The following is a 23,266-nucleotide window of genomic DNA, read 5'->3' as shown; positions in this document are numbered from 1 at the left end:
TTTTTAACACAACCCATAAAAAGTATCTTGGGGTTAAGTTCAATTTAAAATTTGAACAGAACCTCCAAAAATTCCTTAATTTTATTCCAAAAATGTTTAACCATCTCACATAACCAAACTGAATGTAAAAAGGTACCCACTTCCTTGTGACATCTAAAACATAAATCAGAAGAAACATTTATATTTTTACGAAGTTTCATCACAGCTTGGCTCAAATCAGCATTAAAAAAATACCCTGTTATTCTTAACAAGCAACGGGCCCTGGTTATTTCTCGCATTCTGTACCGCAAGTCTCAAAATAAATTCTCTGTCCTGATAACGCAAACAATGGATCAAAATAGACTGTGGTGCTTGGCCAGGAAGTGCCTTCCTTTTCATTGCTCAGTGAGCCCTGTCCAACTCTAGACTGTTCAGAAAATGCATTATAAACCAAAACCTTGGGAATCCGCTTTTGAAAAAACTGGACTGCTCCGGACCTTCAAAATCTTCCGGAAGACCAATTATCTTAACATTATTCCTCCGACTTTGATTCACCAAAGCATCAATTTTCAACAAATCAGTCTTCTGAATTTCCCAACCAGTAAATGAATCCTCCATCTGTCCCACCTTCTCTTTGCAATGATCTACATCATCTTTACAGTCAATAAATTCTTCTTCAATCTTCTTAAATTTGTCCTGAACCTTATCCACAGCTTACAAACATTTTGCCACATCCATTTTAATTGAAGCTATTTCCCTTTTCATTTCGGCACATTGATCTTTCATAGTTGAAAATCCTTGTCTTATTTGCAAAGCCAGATCAGCAGTTAAAGGTAAAGGCCCACCCTGAAATATTGCTGTTTCCTCTTCCATCTGATATTGTTCTTCTTCCTCCTCCACTCCAATGATGTCCTCTTCTTCCTCTGTTGGTATAAAGGCCACTTCAGCCTGACTATGGGTGTGGATACCCTCGCCCACCAGCCCAGAATCACTGGGCTGAGGGAGATCGGGTCCCCTGGCAGCCTGGGCCATTTTGGGTGATGTGCACATGTGCGAAACTTCACACATGTGCAATTGATCTTCTTGGTTGGGAGTGGGTCAAAGTCGTACAGCAGCACCATTGCGCAACCGCATGCAAAGTAGGCGCTGGTGTTGTATACACCTTATTGCTGGAATGGCGTTGTGGTCGAGTTTGAAGAGAAATCGAGTCGGCAGGCTGCATTTGTAAGGTTGGCCGAGATTCCTCTTTTGTAGTTAGTTGTTTTCTTCACTGTTTGAGTCTTAGTTTTTCTCATAGTTGCTAGTAGAATACTCCAGCAATACAACCAACAATTTTTAAGGTAATTTTGAAACTTTTATAAGGTTTGTAAGGTTGGCCAAGATTCCTCTTTTGTAGTTAGTTGTTTTCTTCACTGTTTGAGTCTTAGTTTTTCTCATAGTTGCTAGTAGAATACTCCAGCAATACAACCAACAATTTTTAAGGTAATTTTGAAACTTTTATACAGGTTTTAAAAAGTTCTACCAGGGGAGGTGTTCTCCACGTTTTCTGTCTACGCCATAATGCCATGCCCCCCCTGCATTTATAATTGATGTCATGCTATCCAAACACCAATCAGACCAGCATCTTTCCATATTGCAACTCCTAAATCCGATTCCCATCTCTCTCTCTCTCTCTCTCAATCTCTGTAAACCTGGTTTTGCACTTTCAATTTGGAGAGCAAAATACATCTTAGATAAAAATTTAGGTGTGTTCCCAGCCAAATCATACATTCCATCTCAATAATTTCAGGTGGGGTCAAGTTTTGTCTCCATTTTTCTCTTAGGGATGATATTAACTGGAGAAAGCAAAAGAATGTCCCATTAGCTTCTCCATAGTTATTTCTTAATTGTTCAAAAGACGTGAGATCCTTCCACATAACAATCATCAACATATCTTATTCCTTTGTCATACCATGAATTCAATATTTTGTTACCCAGATTCATAGGCAGTTGTACATTTTTACATAATGTGTCCTCAATGATATACCTGCTTTTTTCCACAATGCATTCATTTATTTCTTGCCATGTTCTAATCATGTGTATTAATATAGGATTATCCGTTTTTTCCTTATTGACTTAACATTCCACTTATAAATAAAGTCCTTCATGGTCTCTTCTTTTACTGAATTCAGTCCCACTCGAATCTACGAAATGGGGACTGTTTCTTCAAAGAAAGATGATAAAAATCTTGCAGGCTTCTTAAAATCCAGGAATCTAAATCCTCCCAATTTATAGTCCCATGTTAACTTTTTCAGTGCAATTCTAGGTACATTCTTATTCCATAGGATTTGTCTTTTACAATTATCCAATAATTTAAAGAAAGTTTTTGTTAGTACAATAGGCAATGATTGAAAGAGATATTGTAGTCTTGGCATTACCTTCATTTTTATACAATTTACCCTTCCTAATAATGTAATCAGAAGATCTTTCCATTCTGTAAATCTTTTTCTATTTTTTCTAGTAGAGGGATATAATTAGCTTATATAAGTTCTGTAAATTATTACCTGTCATTATTCCTAACTATTAATTCCATACTTCTTCTATTTAAATCTACTGCCTTTTTGGTATTTTTCATAATCAAAGTTTTATCCATATTTATTTTATACCCTGATACTCTTCCATATTTTTCTGATATTGTTTGTAATCTTATCAATTATTCAGCTGAATCAATCATCTATAATAGCACATTATCAGCAAATAAACTGATTTTATGTTCTTCCTGTCCAACTTCGAAGCTCTTAATATCTGGATCTCTTATAATCTTTGCCAGAGTTTCAATAGCTAGAATGAATAATGCTGGAGATGGGGGGGCTCCCCTGTCTATGCAATCTACTCAAGGGAAAAATAGATGACATTTGGTTATTAGTTATAATAATTTTATCTTGTGGCTTATGATAGAGAGCATTTGTCCAATTTATATATTTTCTACCGACACCAAATTTTATATAATAAAGACCATTCTAGTAGGTCAAATGCCTATTCTGCATCTAAAGAAATAATTATGTTTGGATTCAACTTTGATTTTTGCCATGCACTATTTTGAATAATCCACCTAGACTATTTTAAGTATATCTTCCTTTAACAAATCCCACCTGATCTGGATGTATTAATTTTGGTAAATTCTCACCCAATCAGTTGGTTAGTGCCTTTACTATAATTTTACAATCTGCATTCAGGAATGATATTGGTCTGTATGGTGAGGTTTTTAATGGGTCTCCACCTTTCTTTGTTTGCACTATAATTATTAGCAGTTGAAAAAAGTTTCTGGGAGGGTCTGGGTCTCCACCGCCTGGTCTAACACATCCATCAACAGGGGCATCAACAAATCTTTAAATTGTCTATAGAACTCGGGTGGGACCCATCTTCCCCAAAGGCTTATTAGCCTGTAAAGTATCCAGAGCTTTCTCTATTTCTTCTCCTGTAAAAGGAGTATCTTCATCATCTTTTTCTCTCTCTTCAATTTTAGAAAGTTCAACATTTGTTAAAAATTCTTCCATCTCGTTTTTATTTCCTACTAATTCTGATTTATATAGTTTCATATAGTATTGTCTAAACATTATTTATTTCTTTTTGATTATATTTCTATTGCATTTATTATTCTGGATGACTCCTCTGCATTAACCTGCCAAGATAACACTTTATGTGCCTGTTCTCCTAGTTCATAATATTTTTGTTTAGTTTTTAATGTAGATTTTTTTCGTTCTATATGTTTGTAATGTATTATGTTGTAACTTTTTGTTGTCTAACATTCTATATTATTCTTGTGTTCTTGATATGTGATGTTCTTTTTCCAATTTTGTTATATCCTTCTCCAGACCATCTAAATCTCTTGCATATTCTCTCTTAAGATTTTTAGTGTAAGAAATAATTTGTCCCCTCAAATAAGATTTAAATGTATCTCATATTAGAAAACTGTTGGCAGTAGAAGGAAAATTCTCAATTTTGGTCTTATCCCCATTATATTTCCCAATTAAAACAATTCTGGGTTTTGTGGAAATGGAATTCCAATAATCTGTTCTAAATATTTCCTATATCCGCCCAAAAAGGTATCACTTTGGAACATAACCAAGTCGAGTGTAAGAAAGTTCCTGTCTCCTCACCACATCTAAAACATTTATCTGATAAGTCTGACTTTAACTTATTTAATTTCTGTGGCATGAGATATAACTGATGCAAAAAAAATTGTACTGTACTAATCTGTATCATACATTTATTGTATTTGTCATACTGTCCTTACATAAATCAGACCAGTTTTGCTCATTAATACTTACATTTAAGTCTGATTCCCACCTCTGTTTAGACTAATGAACTCCCTGTTCACGGGCTCCTGTTTGATGTAAGAAATACATGGCCAAAGTGAATTTATTTGTGTTTTCCTTTCGACTCAAACTCTCCACATCACTACACTTTGATAAAAACATTGTTGACCCCAGTTTTTCCCTTATGTATGCTTTTAATTGAAAATAGCAGAAGATTGTGTATTTAAGGATTCCATTATTTATTTTTTAATTGTTCAAATGACATAAGTTTCCCCTGCTCGTAGCAATCCTGAATATATCTGATCCTTTTACAAGATCAAGTCTCTAAAATGTTATTACCTATTATAAAAGGGATAAACCTGTTTTGAATCAGAGGTGTTTTAGGAGATAGACTCCCTTCTGTTCCAATCTCATAATTTATTATACCAAATATTAATTATGCGTTTTAACAAGAGGGCGTTTTTCACACCAGATACTAATTTTGCTTCCCAATTTACATATAAAATTTTCTGCTATTCTCTCTTCTACTTTTTCTAGTTCTATTTTCAACCATGCAGGGTTATCTCCTTCCTCAAAAAAGGAAGTAAGAAATCTCATCTGGACCGCTCGGTAATCATTTTTAAAGTATGGGAGCTGTAAACCCAGGTAGGGGCTTATTAAGAATAACCAAGGAGCAACAGTTTCTCATGGAAGAGAGTGAGGAGAGGGATTGGCAAAAGGGCCAGAGGGAGAGGAGAATGTCATTACACTGAGAGGATATAACTAGAACCTTCCCTAGAAAGATAGCACAGCACTATTACAGTGCCAGTGACCCGGGCTTGAATTAGGCATTATCTGTAAGGAGTTTGATCGTTCACCCTGTGTCTGTGCGGGTTTTCCCTGAGTGCTCTGGTTTCCTCCCTGTGATGATACAACCACAACACTAGCTGCACTCCCACCAGCCTACTGCAGGGGACAACCACTGTACCTGCAGGGAGGCAACCTGGAAGGTTGGCCCCACCTGGCTGGCTGTCAATCACTGACTCGAACCAGCCCCTCCTGGATCAGTTGGACATATGGAGCCAGCAAAGGACAGTTGGGCACATGTGGAGCCATCAAGTATGACAACTGTACAGAGTTTAAGTCGATTAAAGCCTGTAGTACAGTGTTCTCGTGTTTTGTGTTTGCTTGCTGCACCACAGCGCTTCGCAGTCCCATACACCAAAGACTTGTGGGTTGGTGGGTTAACTGGCTGCCGTAATTTACTCCCTGGTGTGCAGATGAGTAATAGGGAATTGATGGGGACATAAGAGAATTCATTCTAGGGAAATTTAATTGATTTACTGTCATGTGTCACTGAGAAAGAGTGAAAATCTTTATTTTGCTTGCTAACCAGACAAATCAACCTGCACATCATGCAACAGAGAGTGCAAGAATACAAAAACAAAAGGGGAAAGCCAGCATAAATCCTGTCCATAAGTATACTCTTCAATATTTTGCCCACCACCATCATCCCCTCAAAACTGATCAGCAGACTCCAAGACCTTAGCCTCCATACCCCACTGTGTAATTGGATACTGGATTTCTTCACCTTCAGATGACAATCAGTGAGGATTGGTAAGAACATCTCCACAATCTCCATTAGTACCAGAACACTGCTCCACTTAGCTCACTGCTCCACTTGCTTTATACACCCATGACTGGTTCAATTGACAATAGCATCATCTTCAATACCATAGTAGTGGGTTGTATGAAAAGGGGCGATGAGTCAGCATACAGGTGGGAGTTTGAAAAATTGGCTGAATGATGAACAAACAACCTCATACTCAGTCACCAAAACAATGGAGCTAATTGAGGACCTTAGGAGGGGAAAATTAGAGGTACACAATACAGTGATCATTGTGGGATCAGAAGTGGAGAGGCTGAGTGAAGTACCAGTTGATGAAGTAGACAAAGACGATGTGGTCAAACAATAATCATGGCTTTTATTAGCAGAAATTCATGGTACAGTAATGAAAGACAATAGATGCATATACAGTTATATCCAAGGGGAGTGTCCTTAACAGTAGAGATAATGCACAGCCAATGTTAATACAGCAAGGCTCACCAGAGGGGAGACAGGCAACTTTGCAGACATTCACCACACTGAGCAAATGTAAATTGCTGGGAGTCATTATCTTGGAGGACCTTTCCTGAACCCAACATACTAATGTCATTGTGAAGACAGAACTCTGCTTTCTTAAGAGTTTGCTGAGGTTTGGAAGGACATCAGAAACCTTGGCAAACTTCTACAGATATGTGGTGGAAAGTGTGCTGACTGGCTGCATGACATCATAGTATGGAGGCATCAATACCTCTGAGTGGAAAACTTGAAAAATGTAGTGACACATCCCAGAACATCACAGGCAGAACTTTCCCTACCACTGAGAAAATCAGCATGGAATGCTACCATCAGAGAGCAGCAACAATTATCAAGGATGTACACCATCCAGGACATGCCCTGTTCTCACTGCTGCCATCAGATAAGAGGTAGAGGTGCCACAAGACTCATATTACCAGACTCAGGAACAGCTGCTACCCCTCCACCATCAGACTCCTCAACGACAATCAGAGACGTATTTAAGGATTCGTACCTTGCACATTATTTATTATTGAATATTCAAAAGGTTTGCTTCCTGAAAAAAAATTGGGGATGATGACGGACTTCAGGCTAAACACAGAGATAATTTCAGATTTGCTGTATCACATAGGTAGTTGGAGAAACATGAAATTAACTTTTATTGAATTTAGCATGTTTAATCACATAATGATGCTGACACGTTGCATGAATTCAACTGACCTAAAAATGTTTTGCCACTGATTTTCAATTTTACTTAGATTCTGATGCCTCTCATGTCAGTGTCCATCAATAGTCGGCCAGCATTTATGGATTCCAATTGCCCTGACACCTTTTCCATGGTTGCAATGTCCTGGTGAAACCTTTCACCCTGTTTGTCAGCAGGGAAGAAGTCCAAGTGCAATTGCGGAAAATGGTTTTGTATGCCGGAAGCATGTTGTCAATCAGCTGGATGTAGTTTGGTGCTTTGTAATTGACAAGAAAATTCTCAACATTTTTAAATGCCTTGCAAGTATGCCCAGACCAAAGACAACATTTGCATAGCCCCTACTCTGAGTACATGCACAGGCATGCTTGGACTGACCAAAACATTTTGCTTTGTGGGCAATATACTGTAGACAGGAAATCACAAAAATAGGTTATACCTAAAAAAAGTGGTATGTGAGAGGAAAATGTTAAGGTGATTTTCAAGACCAGCAGCTCAAAATCCATAAAATTCAGGAAGCAAACTCTTCATTGTCCAGTGTAAGTAGAAATTCTACTTGGCCCACAGGAGAAAGAACGTCAGGATTGTATGTGATGCCATGTATGTACTCTGACAATAAAACTGAACTTTGAACCACTGATATAAGACCCATTGGTATATAATTCCCTGGATTCTCCCTCTTACTTCAACAAAGGGACTACAAAGCTAGGGAGGATGCAAAGATCATGGACAACACCCCTGCAATCTCTTCCCTCGCTTCCTGTGGTAACCTGTGGTTTGGCCTCAGGGATTTAGCTAACTGAATGCTTTTCAGAAGCTCCAATGCTACCTTTCTTCACCTCAACATGCTCCAACACATTTGCTTGTTCTTTGCTGTCCTTACATTCACCAAGGTCCCTCCTCCTGGTGAACACTAACTAAAAGTATTCATTCAGGACCTGCCCTACCTCTTCAAGATAGAAAATGAGAGTAGACATTAATAGGTAATTTATTAGGTAGTGAGGGCAAAGGTGGCCCTTGACAGCGACAGGAGAATTTAAATAGTCAGTGTCTATCTCCACAGAAGAAAGCACCCAAAACCTGCCAGATATATTTGGGAATTAAATGTCTCAAAACATGAACTGAAGGAAAGCCCTAGAAAAGTTTGTGAAACCAAAAACTGCTAAATCCCAAGAATCTGATATCCTACATCCACATTTATTTTAAATTACATGTTTGTGTATATATGTGATTATTATGTGTTGGCATTGTGTGATTCTGTGTGTGAACCGTGATCTGGAGAAATGCTGTTTGATCTTGTTGTACAGTATATGTACAATCAGATGATAATAAACTTGAACTTAAGAATGTTGAAAGAGTTGAGTATGGAGATGCTGTGATTTCTAGAAGCCAATGTTCTAGCAATTCTGGAATTGATCCTGTGAAATGATGAGATGCTGATGTGATCTTGAAAGACCTCAAACCACAGTCTTCATACAGCCGATCAGACCTCTGACCCCTGATCGGCTGATAGCAGACGTCTCTCCATGAGATCTTCAAAGGCAACTGGCTTTAATGCTTCAATAAAATTACAAACTGGTGTAATTTTGTTGGTATAGGGTGCTGGTTTGATGTCATGCTCCACTGGGAATATGAATGGGGTGCAAGCAATTGTCATCAGGAAATGCACTGAACAATCTTTTGCTGAATCCCCGTTGCCTAGGTCCTTTGTGGATTTGCTTTGGGAGTTACCCTGGATCCAACAAAATGCACAAAAGGATTGCTTGTACATTTTGACGTACAGCCCGCATGCTAGATCCTGCCGCAGGTTATCTGGAATGCTGTACAAGCTACTGAGACTAGGACTGCTATGAAGCTACTTGAAATTAGAATGTGGGCTGAGCTCCAAGCCTTTCTGACGCATTACTTCCTATTGGTGACTCACTCCCCCTGAGCAAGTTTAAATACAGGTAGATCAGCCAGTCCCAACACAGCAACGAGGCGAACCACATTGTGTAGATCAAGAGGGAGAAGGTGCTGGGAGACTGAGAATGGAATCCAGGGCGAGTGTCTACATATTAGGTGGTAAGTCTCTGCCTTAAACTGCTCTGCAATTGTTTTACTCTGATTTCCAGCTCCCTGCCAATGCTTCAAGGAAGAAATTAGCAACTTTCTGTACTGTGGAGTCCTATTTAGTCATAGGATTGTGTCTGAAGGCAGAGAGATTGATAGTGACTTGAGTTTGGATGCTCCCTCTACTTTAACCCTGGGGTAAAAAGTCTCCAGAGCTATTAACTGAAAAAAAATGTTGCAAATCTGAAACAAAATCATAAAATGCCAAGAACTCTTAGCAGGTTAGGCAGCATTGAGAGGAAAGGAATGTGAAGGTTTTTGTCTGCCTGACCTGCCAAGTGTTTCCAGTGTTTTCTGCTTTGGAATTCACCGCTGGTTCATGCAGTTGTACTGTACACCTCACAGTGAGATGGTGTTGCTATCTGTGAAAAGAGGAATTCAACGTGAGATTGAATGGAAACGTATAAGGTTAGGAATGAGGAGCAAATGTTTCTGGTGAGGGAGTTGTGGGTGAGGTGCCAGCAGAGTGAAGGAGATTGGCAGGAGAAGCAGAGCTGGGCACATGAGATTTAGTCAAAGGAGAATGTTTTTATAGAATCATCCAGTTTTACAGTACAGAAACAGGCTCTTCAGTCGACCAAGTTGTCTATCCAAGCTAGTCCCATTTGCCTGAGTTCATGTTATCTGGCACCGAGAGCAGGTTCAACAAAATGCTTTCCAAAGGGAATGAGATTGGGAACTTTCAGGGCAGAGCGACGAGGGCAGGGGTTGCGTGTATTGAAAGTTTTTACAGGCACCAGGCACTGCTCGTGTGTGGAATCTGCAGGAATTTATTTCCTTTCTTGTATCCAGCATATTCTGCACATTCCAAACACAAGGTGGCTCCAGATCAGTACCATGGTGCTGAGGAGAGCTGCCCTCTCTCCTTTCTACAAGCCAAGGCTGACAACAAAAATGTGTGTTTTTATAGCACCCTTAAAAGAGAGAGGACAGATGATTTCGTTTTCTAGGGCCTAAGCTGCTCAATCACAGAAAGGGAAGCACAAGTGCTACAGGGAGATCCCAAGTCACAGGTATCAAAAATGCAGTGAGAAAGATCGTTTTAAGAGCAGGCCCCAGACATGCATAATACAATAAGTAAAACCCAATACAGAAGTGGAGAGTTACAGAGAGAGATCAGTTAGGATAGAGTAAAGACAACATAATTTTACTATTTTGGGGTTCATTCAGGAGTCTGATAACTGTAGGAAAGAAACAGTCCTTGGATCGAGTGGTGCATGACATCACACTCGTGACTCTTCTTTCTGATGGGAGGATGAGTGAAGAGAGTGTGGCTGGGGTGGGATGAGTCTTTTAATTTGTTAGCTGCTTTTCCAAGGTAGCGGGAGTTAAGGATGGAGCTGATGGAGGGGACATGGGTGAGATGCTCTAAGCCACAATCACAACTCTCAGCAGTTTCTCACAGACCTGGATGGAGCAGTTCCAAACCTACTCAGTGATGCACCCTGACAAGATGCTTTTAATTTTAGAAATTTATTGTCCATTTGCTGTTCATGGTTCATTGCCGATTTTCCCCATCACCATGCTCTCGTGAAGATATTGTAAAATTGGAGAGGGTGCAGGAAAGATTTATCAGGATGTTTCCAGGACTCAGGGGGTTTAAACTAAAGGGAAAGGTTGAGCAGGTGAGGATTTATTCCTTAGAGTGCAGGAGGATGAGGGGTGATCTCATAGAGAGAATCATGCGAAGAATGGATTAGGTAAAGGCACAGTCTTTTGCCCAGAATAGGGAATTGGTTACTAGAGGACATAGGTTTAAGGTGAGGGGGGAACAGACTTTTTAAAAATATTTTAATTAAATTTTCCATACATGTATTAATGTCAAAATTCAAAATATAATAATTGTATAGTCAAATCAATTCCGTTATACATGATGGATTTATAAAACCACAAAAAAAAAGAAAATAAAAACCCACCAACTCCCCTCCCCCCCAAAATAATGACCCCAATAAGGGTTGAAAAGGAAGAAAACAAGAAAGAAAGAAGAATACTATTTAATAAAGAAAGAAAAAAGAAGCAGATCTGGTTGTCAAGGGTACAGTTTTATTTGCTTTATTTATTCAAAGATGTTAACGAGATTTCACGAGGTTTAGGGAAAGCCATTTATAAATTTATACCTACAATATATAAATATGGGCACCAAATTTAAAAAATGTATCATATTTATTTTGTAATTTATATGTAATTTTATCAAGAGTTATGAATTTCCACATGCCATCTCTCCAAACCTAAATGAAAATCCGATTTCCATGTCACTGCTATATATTTTCTTGCAATTGCTAATGCAATTTTTACAAATTCTTTTTGATATCAATTCAGTTTTAATTTGGTCTTATGACTGAAATATTACCCAGTAAAAACAACATTGAATCCTGTGGAAATTTAATTCCTGTGACTTGTTCCAAAACAGTTCCTAACTCTATCCAAGATGGTCTCAATTTGGACATGACCATGTAGAATGTAAAAAAGTACCAATCTCTTGGCTACATCTAAAAAAATATTTTTTGTGGGGTAAGATATAGTTGATGTAAAAAATTATACTGAACCAATCTATATCTAACATTTATTTTATTTGTCATACTATCTTGACATACTTCTGGCCAATTTTTCACCTCAGTAATAATATTTAAATCTGTCTCCCATCTCTGTCTAGACCTATGAATTCCTTGTTTTTAAGTTCCCTTTTGCAATAATGTATACATGGCTGAGATAATAGATCTATTACAAATCAAGGTTCCTATTTCACTACTTTTAGGTAATAACATTGTGGGTCCCAGTTTATCTCGTAAATATGCTTTTATTTGATAATAACAAAATATTGTATTATGTTGTATCCTATATTTATTTTTTAACTGTTCAAATTACATTAAATTTCCTCCTTCATAATATTCTTCTATATTTCTAATTCCTTTAGAAAACCAAATAGTCAAAAGCTGATTATTCATTGTAAATGAGATAAGTCTATTTTGATTCAAAGGCATTTTAGATAACACAGAGTTCCTCATTTCCATTTCAGTATTTACTTTATTCCATATATTAATCAAATGTGTCAACAATGGACTTTCCCTGTCACCAAATATATCTTGGATCCCATAAAATCTTCTGGTGTCTTCTCTCCTATCTTATCCATCTCTATCTTAATCCATGCTGGTTTATCTCCTGCTTTGAAAAAGAAGACATAAATCTCATTTGTGTTGCCTTTTAAAATTTACTTTCAGGTATTAAGGGAGCAATTTTTAAAATTTGGAATTTGTAGACCTCCTAAATCAAGTTTCCATGTTAAGTTTTCTAAAGAAACCCTCAACATTGCCCTTCCAAAGAATTGTTCTTACATATTTATTTAATTCCCGAAAAGAATTCTGTGGTAAGGTTATAGCCAATGCTTGAATAAGGTATTGTACTCTAGGAAATATATTCATTTTAATACAATTAACTCTTTCCAGTAATGTTACCGGCAATTCCATCCATTTTTTTTTTCAAGTCTTCATCAATTTTCCTCAGGGGAATAATTCAATTTAAATAAATTATTTAAATTGTTATCTACCCATATCCTAAATATTTTATTCCATTTATCAGCCATTCAAATTGAGTGTTTCTTTGAATCTGAGTATAATCACCTCACAAAGAGGCATAATTTATCCCCATTAACTTTATAACTGGATACTGTCCAATATTCCTTTAATCTTAAATATAATTTACAGCCTTGGCTGCAGCAAGAAAATGTATAGCAAATGTATACATGAAAAAATTAGATTGATTTAAATTTGCAATGATGGCATATGGAATTGAGATCATGCATTCCATTGGAAAAGATAACATATAATCTATATGATAATGATCTTATGTGGGTTTAAAGTTTTGAACTTTCTTCGGCCTGTTGTGGTGGTGTTACCCTAATCCACGGTATTTAATTATGTTATTGATGGGTGCATCTTCTTTCTTGCTTTTTTCTATCTTTGGGGTTGGGGTAGTAGGGAGGGGAAGGGATTGGAGGGATGGATGTTGGGGTGGATGAGAGGGGTGGGGGAGGAGGGATTTGGTATATATGTTGTTTTTTGTATATGAATGATCATATTTGAATATAGAATATAATGCAGCTTAAAATTTTAAATAAAGTTTTTTAAAAATACATATAATTTACATAGTGAGCCTTCTAGTTCTGTCAAGTAAATTAATATGTCATCTGCAAATAAATTAATCTTATTTTCCTCTGGGCTAATTAAAAAACCTTTAATATCAGGGTAAGATCGAATCAGTTCTGCAAGTGATTCTATTGCAGAACACCCTTGCCTACGAGATCTAGTTAAATTAAAAGATGCTGATATCTGCCTATTTGTTACAACTTTAGCTTTCAGTCCATTATATAAAGTTTTAATCCAATTTGCAAATATTTGTCCCAACCCGAGGGGAACAGATTTAACAAGAACCAGGGGGGCCAGTGGGAAAAGGGTCAATGGACTGGTCAGGGGGCAAGGGGTCATGGGCATGGATCATGTCAGGAGGTAGGGGGTGAACAGTCGGGGGCCAAAGGGGTCAGGGATGAGGGGTCAGGAGCAAGGTATTGGGGGCTGGGTTGGGTCAGGGGTAAGAGTGAAGAGTCAGGGGTCAAGGATGGGTAGGGATGAACAGAATGGAAGAGTAAGGTTCAGGGTGGCTTTGATGAGAGCTGAGCCACAAGGACTTTGGCATTGGCTGCCCACCCACCAACACAGTCCGAGTGCTCCTATGTGTATCTAACACTGACCCAGTGTCTATGTATTGATCTAACACAGACCCAGTGCCTATGCATGGATCTAACACAGTCCTAGTGCCTGTGTATGGATCTAACACAGACTCAGTGCCTGTGTATGGATTTACCACACTCCTGGTGCCACTAACAAAAGCCTTTGTGTTTTCTCAGCAGTTCTTGCTGTGGCTTCAACTACAAGTGATCTGACTCATCCTGACACTGGGTCTGTCCGGACTTTCACTGTGTTGGAAAACGGATTGAATGACCAGGAAGCCATTGCTCCAACACACGGAGGTAAGGAGACCGACGTTGCTGGTCCACTTTAGCAGTGCTGGAAACATTGGCCGAGATTTACAGTAGAGTGTCCTCAATGTTCCAAGATCAGGCCTCATTGTAAAGGTTCTCTGGAACCCACCACCACTGAGCTTTCATGAAACACAATACTGCAGGATACTGGAGAAAACCATCTGCTGGAGGAAAAAATTCTCAATGATGGATTCAACCCAAAACATCAACCATTCTTCTTCTCTCACTGATGCTACTCAATTCATTGAGTTCCACCAGTAGATTGTTTTTTTTTTCTGATCTGCAGTGTGTTGGGTGAACACTGAAGAATTTTTACCACAGGAAATTCAAAATATAATTGAGTTAAATAACTTTCAAGCCTCGCAGATTGCAAAATAAAGATTGAAATCACCCCGTATGACTGAGGGACGCTTAAATTCACAATTATAGTCTTACAGTATGGAAACAGGCCATTTGGCCCAATTCATTCAAGGTGACCGACATGCCTCTCCACACTAGTCTGTCTGCCTGGATTTGGCCAATATCCCTCTAACCCTCACCTTCCTCTGGTTCAAGCAGCATCAGTGAGAGCCAAAGAGTGGTTGATGATTGAACCAAAACTCTTCATCAGGACAGTTGGATATTAGTGCAGGAGCAGTGCAAAGATTACAGGGTGGCAGGTTTAAGGCAGGGGGTGTTACGCTACATTGTCTTTGGGTTCTGACTGCAGCATCTGCAGTCTCTTGTGGGTCACAGATGTTATTGATTATTGCTCCTGCTACTGAACACTGCATCATGTAGCCATGACTTGCTTCATTATAAGATGACAAAACAATAGAGCTGAATTGGATCATTTGATGCATCAAGTCTGCTCCACCAATCGAATCATGCCTGGTGTATTTTTAGTCTTAACCCCATTTTCCTGCCCTATTCCCATAACTTTGAACTCCTAACTAATCAAGAACCTGTCCATCACTGCTTTAAATTTACCTAATGACTTGGTCTCACAGGTGTCTATGGTCATGAATCCCATATTCACCACCGTCTGTCTGAAGAAACTTCTCCTCAACTCTATTATAACAAGAAGTCCTCTTATTCTGAAGCTGTGTTCTCTGGTCTTAGTCTCAGTCACTTCTGGAAGCATCTTCTCCACGTTCACTTTATCCAGTCCTTAAATATTTGGTATGTTTTAATGGGATCACTAATCCTCCTTTTAAACTCCTGTGTATATAGGCCCAAAGACATCAAATGATCTTCATATGTTAATCCTCTCAACCCCAAGATCATTAGCATAAACCTCCTCTGGACCTTCTCCATCCTTCCTTGGATTTGGGGCCCAAAATGGCTCACTTTACTCCAAATGTGGACTGACCAACATCCTATAAAGCCTCATCATAAACCTGATGAAGGGCCCAGGTCCAAAACATTATTTTTCCTTTACTTCCTATGATTGCTGCGTGACCCACTGAGTTTTCCCATCGCATTTGTGTATTAAATCCTTGCTTTTCTATTCTAGTTCTTTATTAATCTCCATGGCCCTTGCTCTACCACTTCCTCTGGCAGCTCGTTCCACACACCCACTACCTTCTGTGTGGTAAAACTTGCCCCTCAGATCGCCTTGTAACTCCATCCAGCCAATGATGGTAACATTCTTGTGAATCTTCCCTGCACTTCTCTAGTTTAAAGACATCCTTTGTATAGTGCGATGACCAGGGATGGGATAATGTCTAAGTGACCTGTTTTGAAGTATTGGCCAAGGACACAAGGGAAAATAGCTCTTCTCTTCAAAATTGCTTTTGGCCAAATAAAGTGACACATAAAGTAACCTTTAATACCTGAAAGTAAACACTTCAGGCAATGCAGCACTCACTAAGGAATATGTGCTAAAACCACAAGAATAGAATCAGTGCAGAGAAGATTAAGCAAGGTTTAGGTAGAGAACAGGGAGTGTTTCCAGGAGGCAGGTTTGATGGTCTGGTGGCCTTACTACGTGCTGTATGATGATAAAGTGGTGAGTTCCAGTGAGAGTGATGTCTGCCAAAATTAATCTTGTTCCTGAACCTGAATTTTCTCCATTTGACAGGAAACTCCAGTCTCCCAATGGTTCTGAAATCACAACAACCCTGTAAGCAAAGTGAAAAAAGTTACTGTCTGAATGGCATTTGCCAGTACCACGAAGATCCAGATCAGGACACCAGACATCCAATCTGCATGTAAGTCATTTTCCTTTGAAATGTTTGGACCTGAAGTCCTATGGAGAGAGTCAACCATTTCTGGAGCTCAAGATGGTTGCTCCTCTGCACTTCGATGGGGTGACCACATTGTGAAGCCCCTCCGTTCTGTCTGACCCTGAGTTACTGAATCCTCTGTCTCTATGATGCTCTGACCCTCTTCCACTGACTTCTCAGCCTTTCTCCATCGCCAGTGTTCTCGTAATGCTCATGCAAGCTTAAGGAATAAAATCTCATCTCATGTCTGAGCAAGTTGCAATCCTTCAACAATTTCTGATAACCAGCCAGTTTCAAATCCTGTCTTTCTTTCTCCTAATCTCTTCCCTTAACACCTTCTGCATTCCTACATGTCCCTCTCTCAGCCTACACCACCACCGACTCTCTTGGTCTTCACCAAGGAGACAAGGCCCTCTCTTTGTTCTCTCCTGCCCTTGCTCTTTTCATTGTTTTTACCCCTTCATTGTTTTAACTTTTTCCCATTTCACTGCAAGGTATTCAAGGTGATAGTTCCACTCTCTTCCTCTACAATGGAGGCTGCCTGCTTTCTGATTCTATTTCAGAACTACACCATCTTCATTGCTTTGGTTTTTGGCCATTCACCCTCTGGAAATGGTTTGCACTCTTCAATTGAACAGAGAGACAGGGTAGCACAGATAGTGCAGCAGTTCGTGCAATGATATTACTACACCAGCAATCCCGTGCTATTTATTGGCATCTTCTCCCTGAGACTTGTGTGGGTTTTCTCTGGGAGCTCCAGTGTCCTCCCACCCTCCAAAATGTATGGGGTTGGAATATTAATCAAATGTAATTCGGCAGCAGAGGTTTCTTGGACCTTCTACTAATGCTGTATCAATGAAATTAAAATTTAAAAAGGAATAATTGACCGAGAGTCAATAAATATCAAAAAAGAAACTGCTTCCAACTGGCTGTGAGCTTGAAAGATGGACATGCAGACTGACCAATTGCAGGAGTGGAGGGTGTCAAGGAGTTGTAGAGTTCTACAGCATGGAGGAGGTGAGTTATTTATGAAGTTAGTTATTGATGTCCCATCATTTCTGCACTTGTCCTTAACTACAACATAAATTTAACTCTGAAGAAACCAAGTTTTGGTGTTTAGCTTGTAATGTTTAATGTATTAATGGGGTTTTCTCAACAGTTGCAATCGTGGATTTACAGGAACAAGGTGCCAACATGCACTGTTAACGTCGCATGCAGTTAAAAAGACAGAACGCGATCTGTACATCACGGTTGGGATTGGGATCGGATTGTTACTCAGTGGACTGGCTGTCTTACTTGCTTACTACTTGCGAATGAGGTAAGACCCAGGATGAAAATAACCTCACATAAAGGAGCTTCTTCAATGAAGATAGAATTTTAACTTATGCTTGGAACTCCTAATTTCCTAAAGTGATTACAGTCGATTCGATCCCTTCTGAGCCTCACAAAAGCCATGGTAATAGTTATGCTTGGATTATTGTTATAAGCTATACATTCAGAAACTGGTGGATTAAAGATCAAAACACTGCAGATGCTGGAAATCTGAAATAAAACAAAATGCATTGGAAATGCTTGACAGACCATGCAGCTTTTCTTACTGGGTTCCAGCATTCTCTTATGGGTGACAGGCCTCAGCAACAGCTTTGACCTGCAGATCAACAGCTTTAATATCTCCCTTTGTTTGCTCTCCCTCTACTTCTTTCTCTCTCTCTATCTTGCTTCTGACTCTTCCTTTCTGATCTGCTTGTCTCTCTCCCTCTCTCTCTCAGTTTCTGTCTGCCTTTTTCTTTTTCTATATTTTTATTGATTTGGAAGAGAGAAATATTACGTTACACACTAACTGCACACAACTTTACGCAATACAATAGAGAATATGAATAATAACTAATTTATACATTGTCTTATATACAATGCTTGGATACAATGGAAATTCCCTTTGGAAAACTTCACCTCATATTCTAATATTACAATGTGTTCATGGTAAATTATCTCATTAGAGTAATCTCTTATAGTTATAAAGAGAAAAAGAAGGAAAAAAAGGAAAAGAAGGAAAGAAGAAAAAGAAAGAGAAAAACCCTCCCACACTAATCTTACCCCTCCTACTAAACATGGTCACCAACGAATAATATGTAAAGAATTGAGTTTCGGCTCCCAGATAGGAAACCTCTTAGGAAACCTGTTTACCTCTTTCTCACACATCCTATCTTTCTCTCTTTCTCTGTTTTTCACTCCCCCTCTCTCTCTGGCTTTGTGCTTCTTTGTCTGTCCATCTTTCTCTCTATATACATCTCTCTCTTTCTCTCACGCACACCGTCTCTCAGTCCATCTGTCTCTGTCTCTCTTGCTCTCTCTCTTCCCCTCTTTTACACACATGCACATCTCATCAGTCTCTTTCTTTCTCTCTCTCTCTCTATGTCTCTATATCTCTCTGCCCCTCTCTCTTTCTCTGTTTCTCTCTTGCTCTCCAGCTCCCACACATGCACTGTCTCTGTCTTTCTGTTTCTCTCACTCTCGCTGTCTCTGCCTGTCTCCCTCTAACTGCTCTCATTAACCTGTTAAATATTAACCAGACCTTTCCCTAGCCCCTCACTGTCTCTTGACTTAAATCAAACTAAGTTTCACCCTTTCCTAGTTCTGATCAAAGACTTGAAATGATAACCTGCCTCAGTCTTCACAGGTGATGCCTGACTTCCTGAACATTAGCAGAATTTTCTATTCTTTCTAGCTCATTCCCGCTTTACAGAACCAGGGTTAGAATCAGAATTAAGGTTGATGACCTTTCATCAGAACCATTCTGATTCTCCTCCCCACAAGTGCTGCCTGAGCTGTTGAGAGTTTCTGACATTTTCTGATTTTATTTCAGCATGCCAGCATCTGCTTTACTTTGAATTTTGATGTGACCATTTCTCAAAGTGAGCCATGGAGCCGGGGAGAAATCCTCTCCCTCCTTTGGAACAGGACTGAGCAATCTTTGGTGTCCACCGCAGAGGTTGGCCAGGGTGACACCTTACATATCTTCTGAGATCCCTGTGGTCCTTTCATTTTACTTACTCCATCACTGATCGGCTGGCCTTCTTTTGCTTGGACTGTCAACTCTGTTCCCTATCTATGCACTGCTTTCTCCTGAAATTGCAGGATCTCTTTAATATGGTCCATAGAACCACAGAATACTACAGCACAGAAATAGGCCCTTCAGCCCATCTAGCCTCTGAAAAACCATTATTCTGCCTAGTCTCAATGACCTGCATCCAGACAATGGCCTTCCATACCCTCCCATTCATGTATCTATCCAAATTGTTCTTAAATGTCAATATCAAGCCCTCATTCACCTATTCAGCTGACAGCTCGTTCCATACTGTCACCATTCTCTGCATGAAGATGTTCCCCTTAAGCATTTAACTTTTCACTCTTAACCCATATCCTCTCATTCTTGTCGCACTTTACCTCAGTGGAAAATGTTTGCTTGGATTTATTCTATCTATACCTCTCATAATCTTTCCTGCTGCTGTCAGCAGGCTTTTAAATGATGACTTGTACTTCTCTCTTTGAAGTAAACCTTGAACTTTATCTTTATGTGACACAATTCCCTGTACTTCTATGTGTATTCTTGCACTGCCTGTTGTTCTATGATTGGGTCGACTTCCCTGGATAGCACAAAGAACAAAGTTTTTCACTGTATCTCAGTACTTATCACAATTAATTATTTAATTTAATTCAAATCTTCTTCTGTGTAGCTTGTCTGATAAATACTCTCGTAAAGCAAGTTGAAATGTTTCTGTGAAGCTAAAGGCACAATAAGCTCACAAAGTGTTATTCACTTGTTCAATAATCTGGCTGAGTTGTCAGGAAATGTTAGTAGGCAGGTGCTGACCATTTATCTCCGATGGAACAAAGCTTTGTCTCTTCTTCACTTTCAATTGCCATTAGAAATGGTCACATGAGGTCAGGAAAGAATGTTCTAGGGATGGGGTCCTGGGAAATATTTTAGACCTCACCTGTGGTTGAGATACCATTTGAAGGAAAAGACTTCAATGGACCTGAGGTTGGGAGCAATGACTGAATTGTAGACAGGCAATGATCTATTTCTGGCTATAGTTAAGAACTTGCAAAGAACTGGTCTGAACAGGATCAGCCACACTCTCGTTTCCCCCTTCCTGTCAGGCAGAAGAAACACGAGCTTGAAAACATGAGCCTCTGAATTCAAAGACCATTCTTATCTGCTGTTATCAGACTTTTGAATGGACCTCCCTTCGATGCAAGATGATGCTTTGCACATCTGTACTTTTAACACTATACCTTGAACTGTTGTTCAAATGTATCATCTTATTTTCCTTTTTACACTACCTGCTGTACCACGAATGGGTTGATTTGCCTGGATAGCACTCCCAACAAAGTTTTTCACTGTATCTTGGTACAATTGACAGTAAATAATTTAATAATAATCATTAATAATAATAATTCTGGATCTGGGCCAAAAGGTCATTGTCTGTCAGTGTGAAGTAGATTTCCAAATATTCTAATAATAATTTTGTTTACTCCTAGATGCGAGAAATCTAAAACACAGTATAATGCGTGCTCGATCGAGGCAAGGATTTGACCTGCTCTGTGACCCTGTTCCAGCAGTCTGTTACTGATCAACTAACTGACTGGTGTAATCCAACTGCCTCAGAAGTAAAATAAACTCTGCAATTCCATATTGCACTTGAGCAGAATGATGGAAACATGCAACACAGCATTGAGCATCTCCTGTGACACGGAAAATGCTTAATTCAGTCCTGCAAAGTTTTAGAAGCTGATACGTAAAGATGTGTTCAAGTGATACATTCTGTGCCTGGTCAATGTGCCTTGGTGGACCCGAGAGTGCACAAAGTACATCAACGAGTTGGGAGGAAAGGACTGGGTATCACTTTTCCAGGTTTGTCGATGCTACCACGCTAGGTTTGATTGTGAGCAGGAAGGAGGATCTAACAAGGCGCCACGAGCAACAGATAAATTGAGTGAGTGGGGAAGAAGATGGTGGATGAATAGAAAATAAAACACTGAAATGGTCCAGTTTATTGCATAGAGCACAAGGTGGAATCTCTATGAAATGGAGACAAATGGAGATATGTTGATCACCAAAGCGACCTAGGTGTCCTTGTTCACATTTACTGAAAGCCAACACTCAGGTGCATGAAGCAATTGTACATATGATGGTCTTTATTATGACAGGAGATGAATGCAGGAATGAAAATGCATCAGTGCAATTAGTGCAGCCTTAGTGAGACTGCGTCTGCATTGATTCACCATGTCTGGAATATTGTATCCAATCCTGGGCAGTTCACCAGAAAAATCTGAAGGCTTTGGAGCAGGTGCAGAAGAGATTCCAGAGGGCAGCTTGGTTAACCCAGTGGTTAAAACAATGCTATTACAGTGCCAGTGATTCGGATTTGAATCTGGCGCTTCCTGTAAGGAGTATTTATGTTCTCCCCTTCTCTGCCAGGGTTTCCTCCTGGTACTTCAGTTTCCTCCCACTCTTCAAAATGTACAGGGGTTGAAGGCAAATTGGGGTATTTAAGGCAGCACGGACTCATGGGGTTGGAAGGGCCTGTTACCATGCTGCATGTCTCAATTAAAAATTAAAAAGATCAGGAAAGTCCTGGATAGTGACTGAAGACACTGTAGTTGTTTACGACAGAACAGGTGCTGAAGCATCATATGGTTTTTAAAATCATGAAAGAGAAAGGAAGAGAGGGAGAAAGAGAGGGGTAAAGAGGGGAAGGAGGGGGGAGAGAGAGAGAGAGGAGGGGAGAAGAGATAGAGGGTGATGGCAAAGAAAAGGAGAAGGACAGAAAGGAAGGGGGAAGGAAGGGACAGAGGGAGAGACGGCAAGATATAGAGGGAGAGAAAGAAAAAGATAGAAAGAGAGAGACACTGTTCTAATTGGTGGAGGGTGGTATCGAATGAAGATTACTGGCAAAGAATTAAAAGTGACAGGAGGAACAGTGTTTTGATGCAACAAGAGTTTGAGAGGTGGAATCCACTATTGGGGAAGTTGCGGAGATAGATTGTAGCATTAAGGGAGGAGGATAAGTATCTGAAGAATTAGCAAGGCTGTAGGTGGGTGTAGCGTGGGATTGGCTGGATTGCTCTTGCATCACCAGTACAGACTCATGGGGGCAAATAGTCTCTGTTGATACTGTAATCATGTCGTTATTCTATGAAATGATTGTCTGTATTATCTTAAAAATTATGCATTGTAAGATGAAAGCCAAATATTATATATTGCCAGTATTTATTTGTTAACCCAAATAAATTATTTTTTGTCCTAATGTGTGATCCTTTGTATACCAGGTTTAGATTTTGATTTAATGCTTTTGCCATGTGCCAATATACAACAAAAAGCTTTCTTCTATGTGCCATTCTAAGCCAAGCAAAGAGTTGCCATCCTCCGTTGCCATCCTGCAAAGAGGAAAGGAAACAAAGACATAAAGTCCCTTTAGGGACAGTGGAAGGTTGATGAGCCCAATGACTCCCTCCTCTGATGTAACTGTACCCACAGCCACCAGTACTTCAAGTTCCAGTTTATTATCATCTGACAATTGTTAGGTCTGCTTTGTTCATGAATGAGTGAGACAAACACCAGGCTGAGTCGAAATCAGGGTTCTTTGTTCTTTATTACCGGATTGTAACACTTGCGACCAACCATGTTAGACGGAGAATGCATTCTGCCGTTATCAGCAAAATGGTGATTTTTATACCCTTGGATACATGCTTAGAACATCATCATATCATTACTTGTCCAATGACTAAAACTGTTGCTATCCTTTCCCTGCTAGCTTCCTGCCTCTCAAT

The 23,266-nt window shown here is 39.4% G+C and overlaps 1 protein-coding gene across 2 annotated transcripts; it reads left to right on the top strand.

The window, feature by feature from the left end:
* The first annotated feature begins 9,054 nt into the window (after positions 1-9,054).
* Positions 9,055-22,743, top strand: LOC138757758 (epigen-like). 2 transcript variants are annotated; one of them, XM_069925582.1, is made up of 5 exons: positions 9,055-9,142; positions 14,094-14,213; positions 16,288-16,417; positions 17,592-17,750; positions 20,975-22,743. In XM_069925582.1, the coding sequence occupies exons 1-5, from the start codon at positions 9,109-9,111 to the stop codon at positions 21,027-21,029; spliced, it is 498 nt and encodes a 165-aa protein (XP_069781683.1). In that variant the 5' UTR covers positions 9,055-9,108; the 3' UTR covers positions 21,030-22,743. The 2 variants fall into 2 exon arrangements, with proteins under 2 accessions (XP_069781683.1, XP_069781682.1); XM_069925581.1 differs by having other exon boundaries at positions 14,091-14,213.
* Positions 22,744-23,266: the final 523 nt, after the last annotated feature.

Source organism: Narcine bancroftii, chromosome 3 (assembly GCF_036971445.1).
Source record: "Narcine bancroftii isolate sNarBan1 chromosome 3, sNarBan1.hap1, whole genome shotgun sequence".
NCBI classification, from domain to species: domain Eukaryota; kingdom Metazoa; phylum Chordata; class Chondrichthyes; order Torpediniformes; family Narcinidae; genus Narcine; species Narcine bancroftii.
Note: the sequence above shows the minus strand (reverse complement) of the source record. Positions and strands in the feature narration are given on the sequence as shown.

Coding starts and splice junctions, on each gene's coding strand:
- LOC138757758 (XM_069925581.1), top strand. CDS start 9,109: ATGGAATCCAGGGCGAGTGTCTACATATTAGGTG. Junction 9,143..14,090: donor GAGTGTCTACATATTAGGTG/GTAAGTCTCTGC, acceptor GTGTTTTCTCAG/CAGTTCTTGCTGTGGCTTCA. Junction 17,751..20,974: donor GCTTACTACTTGCGAATGAG/GTAAGACCCAGG, acceptor GTTTACTCCTAG/ATGCGAGAAATCTAAAACAC.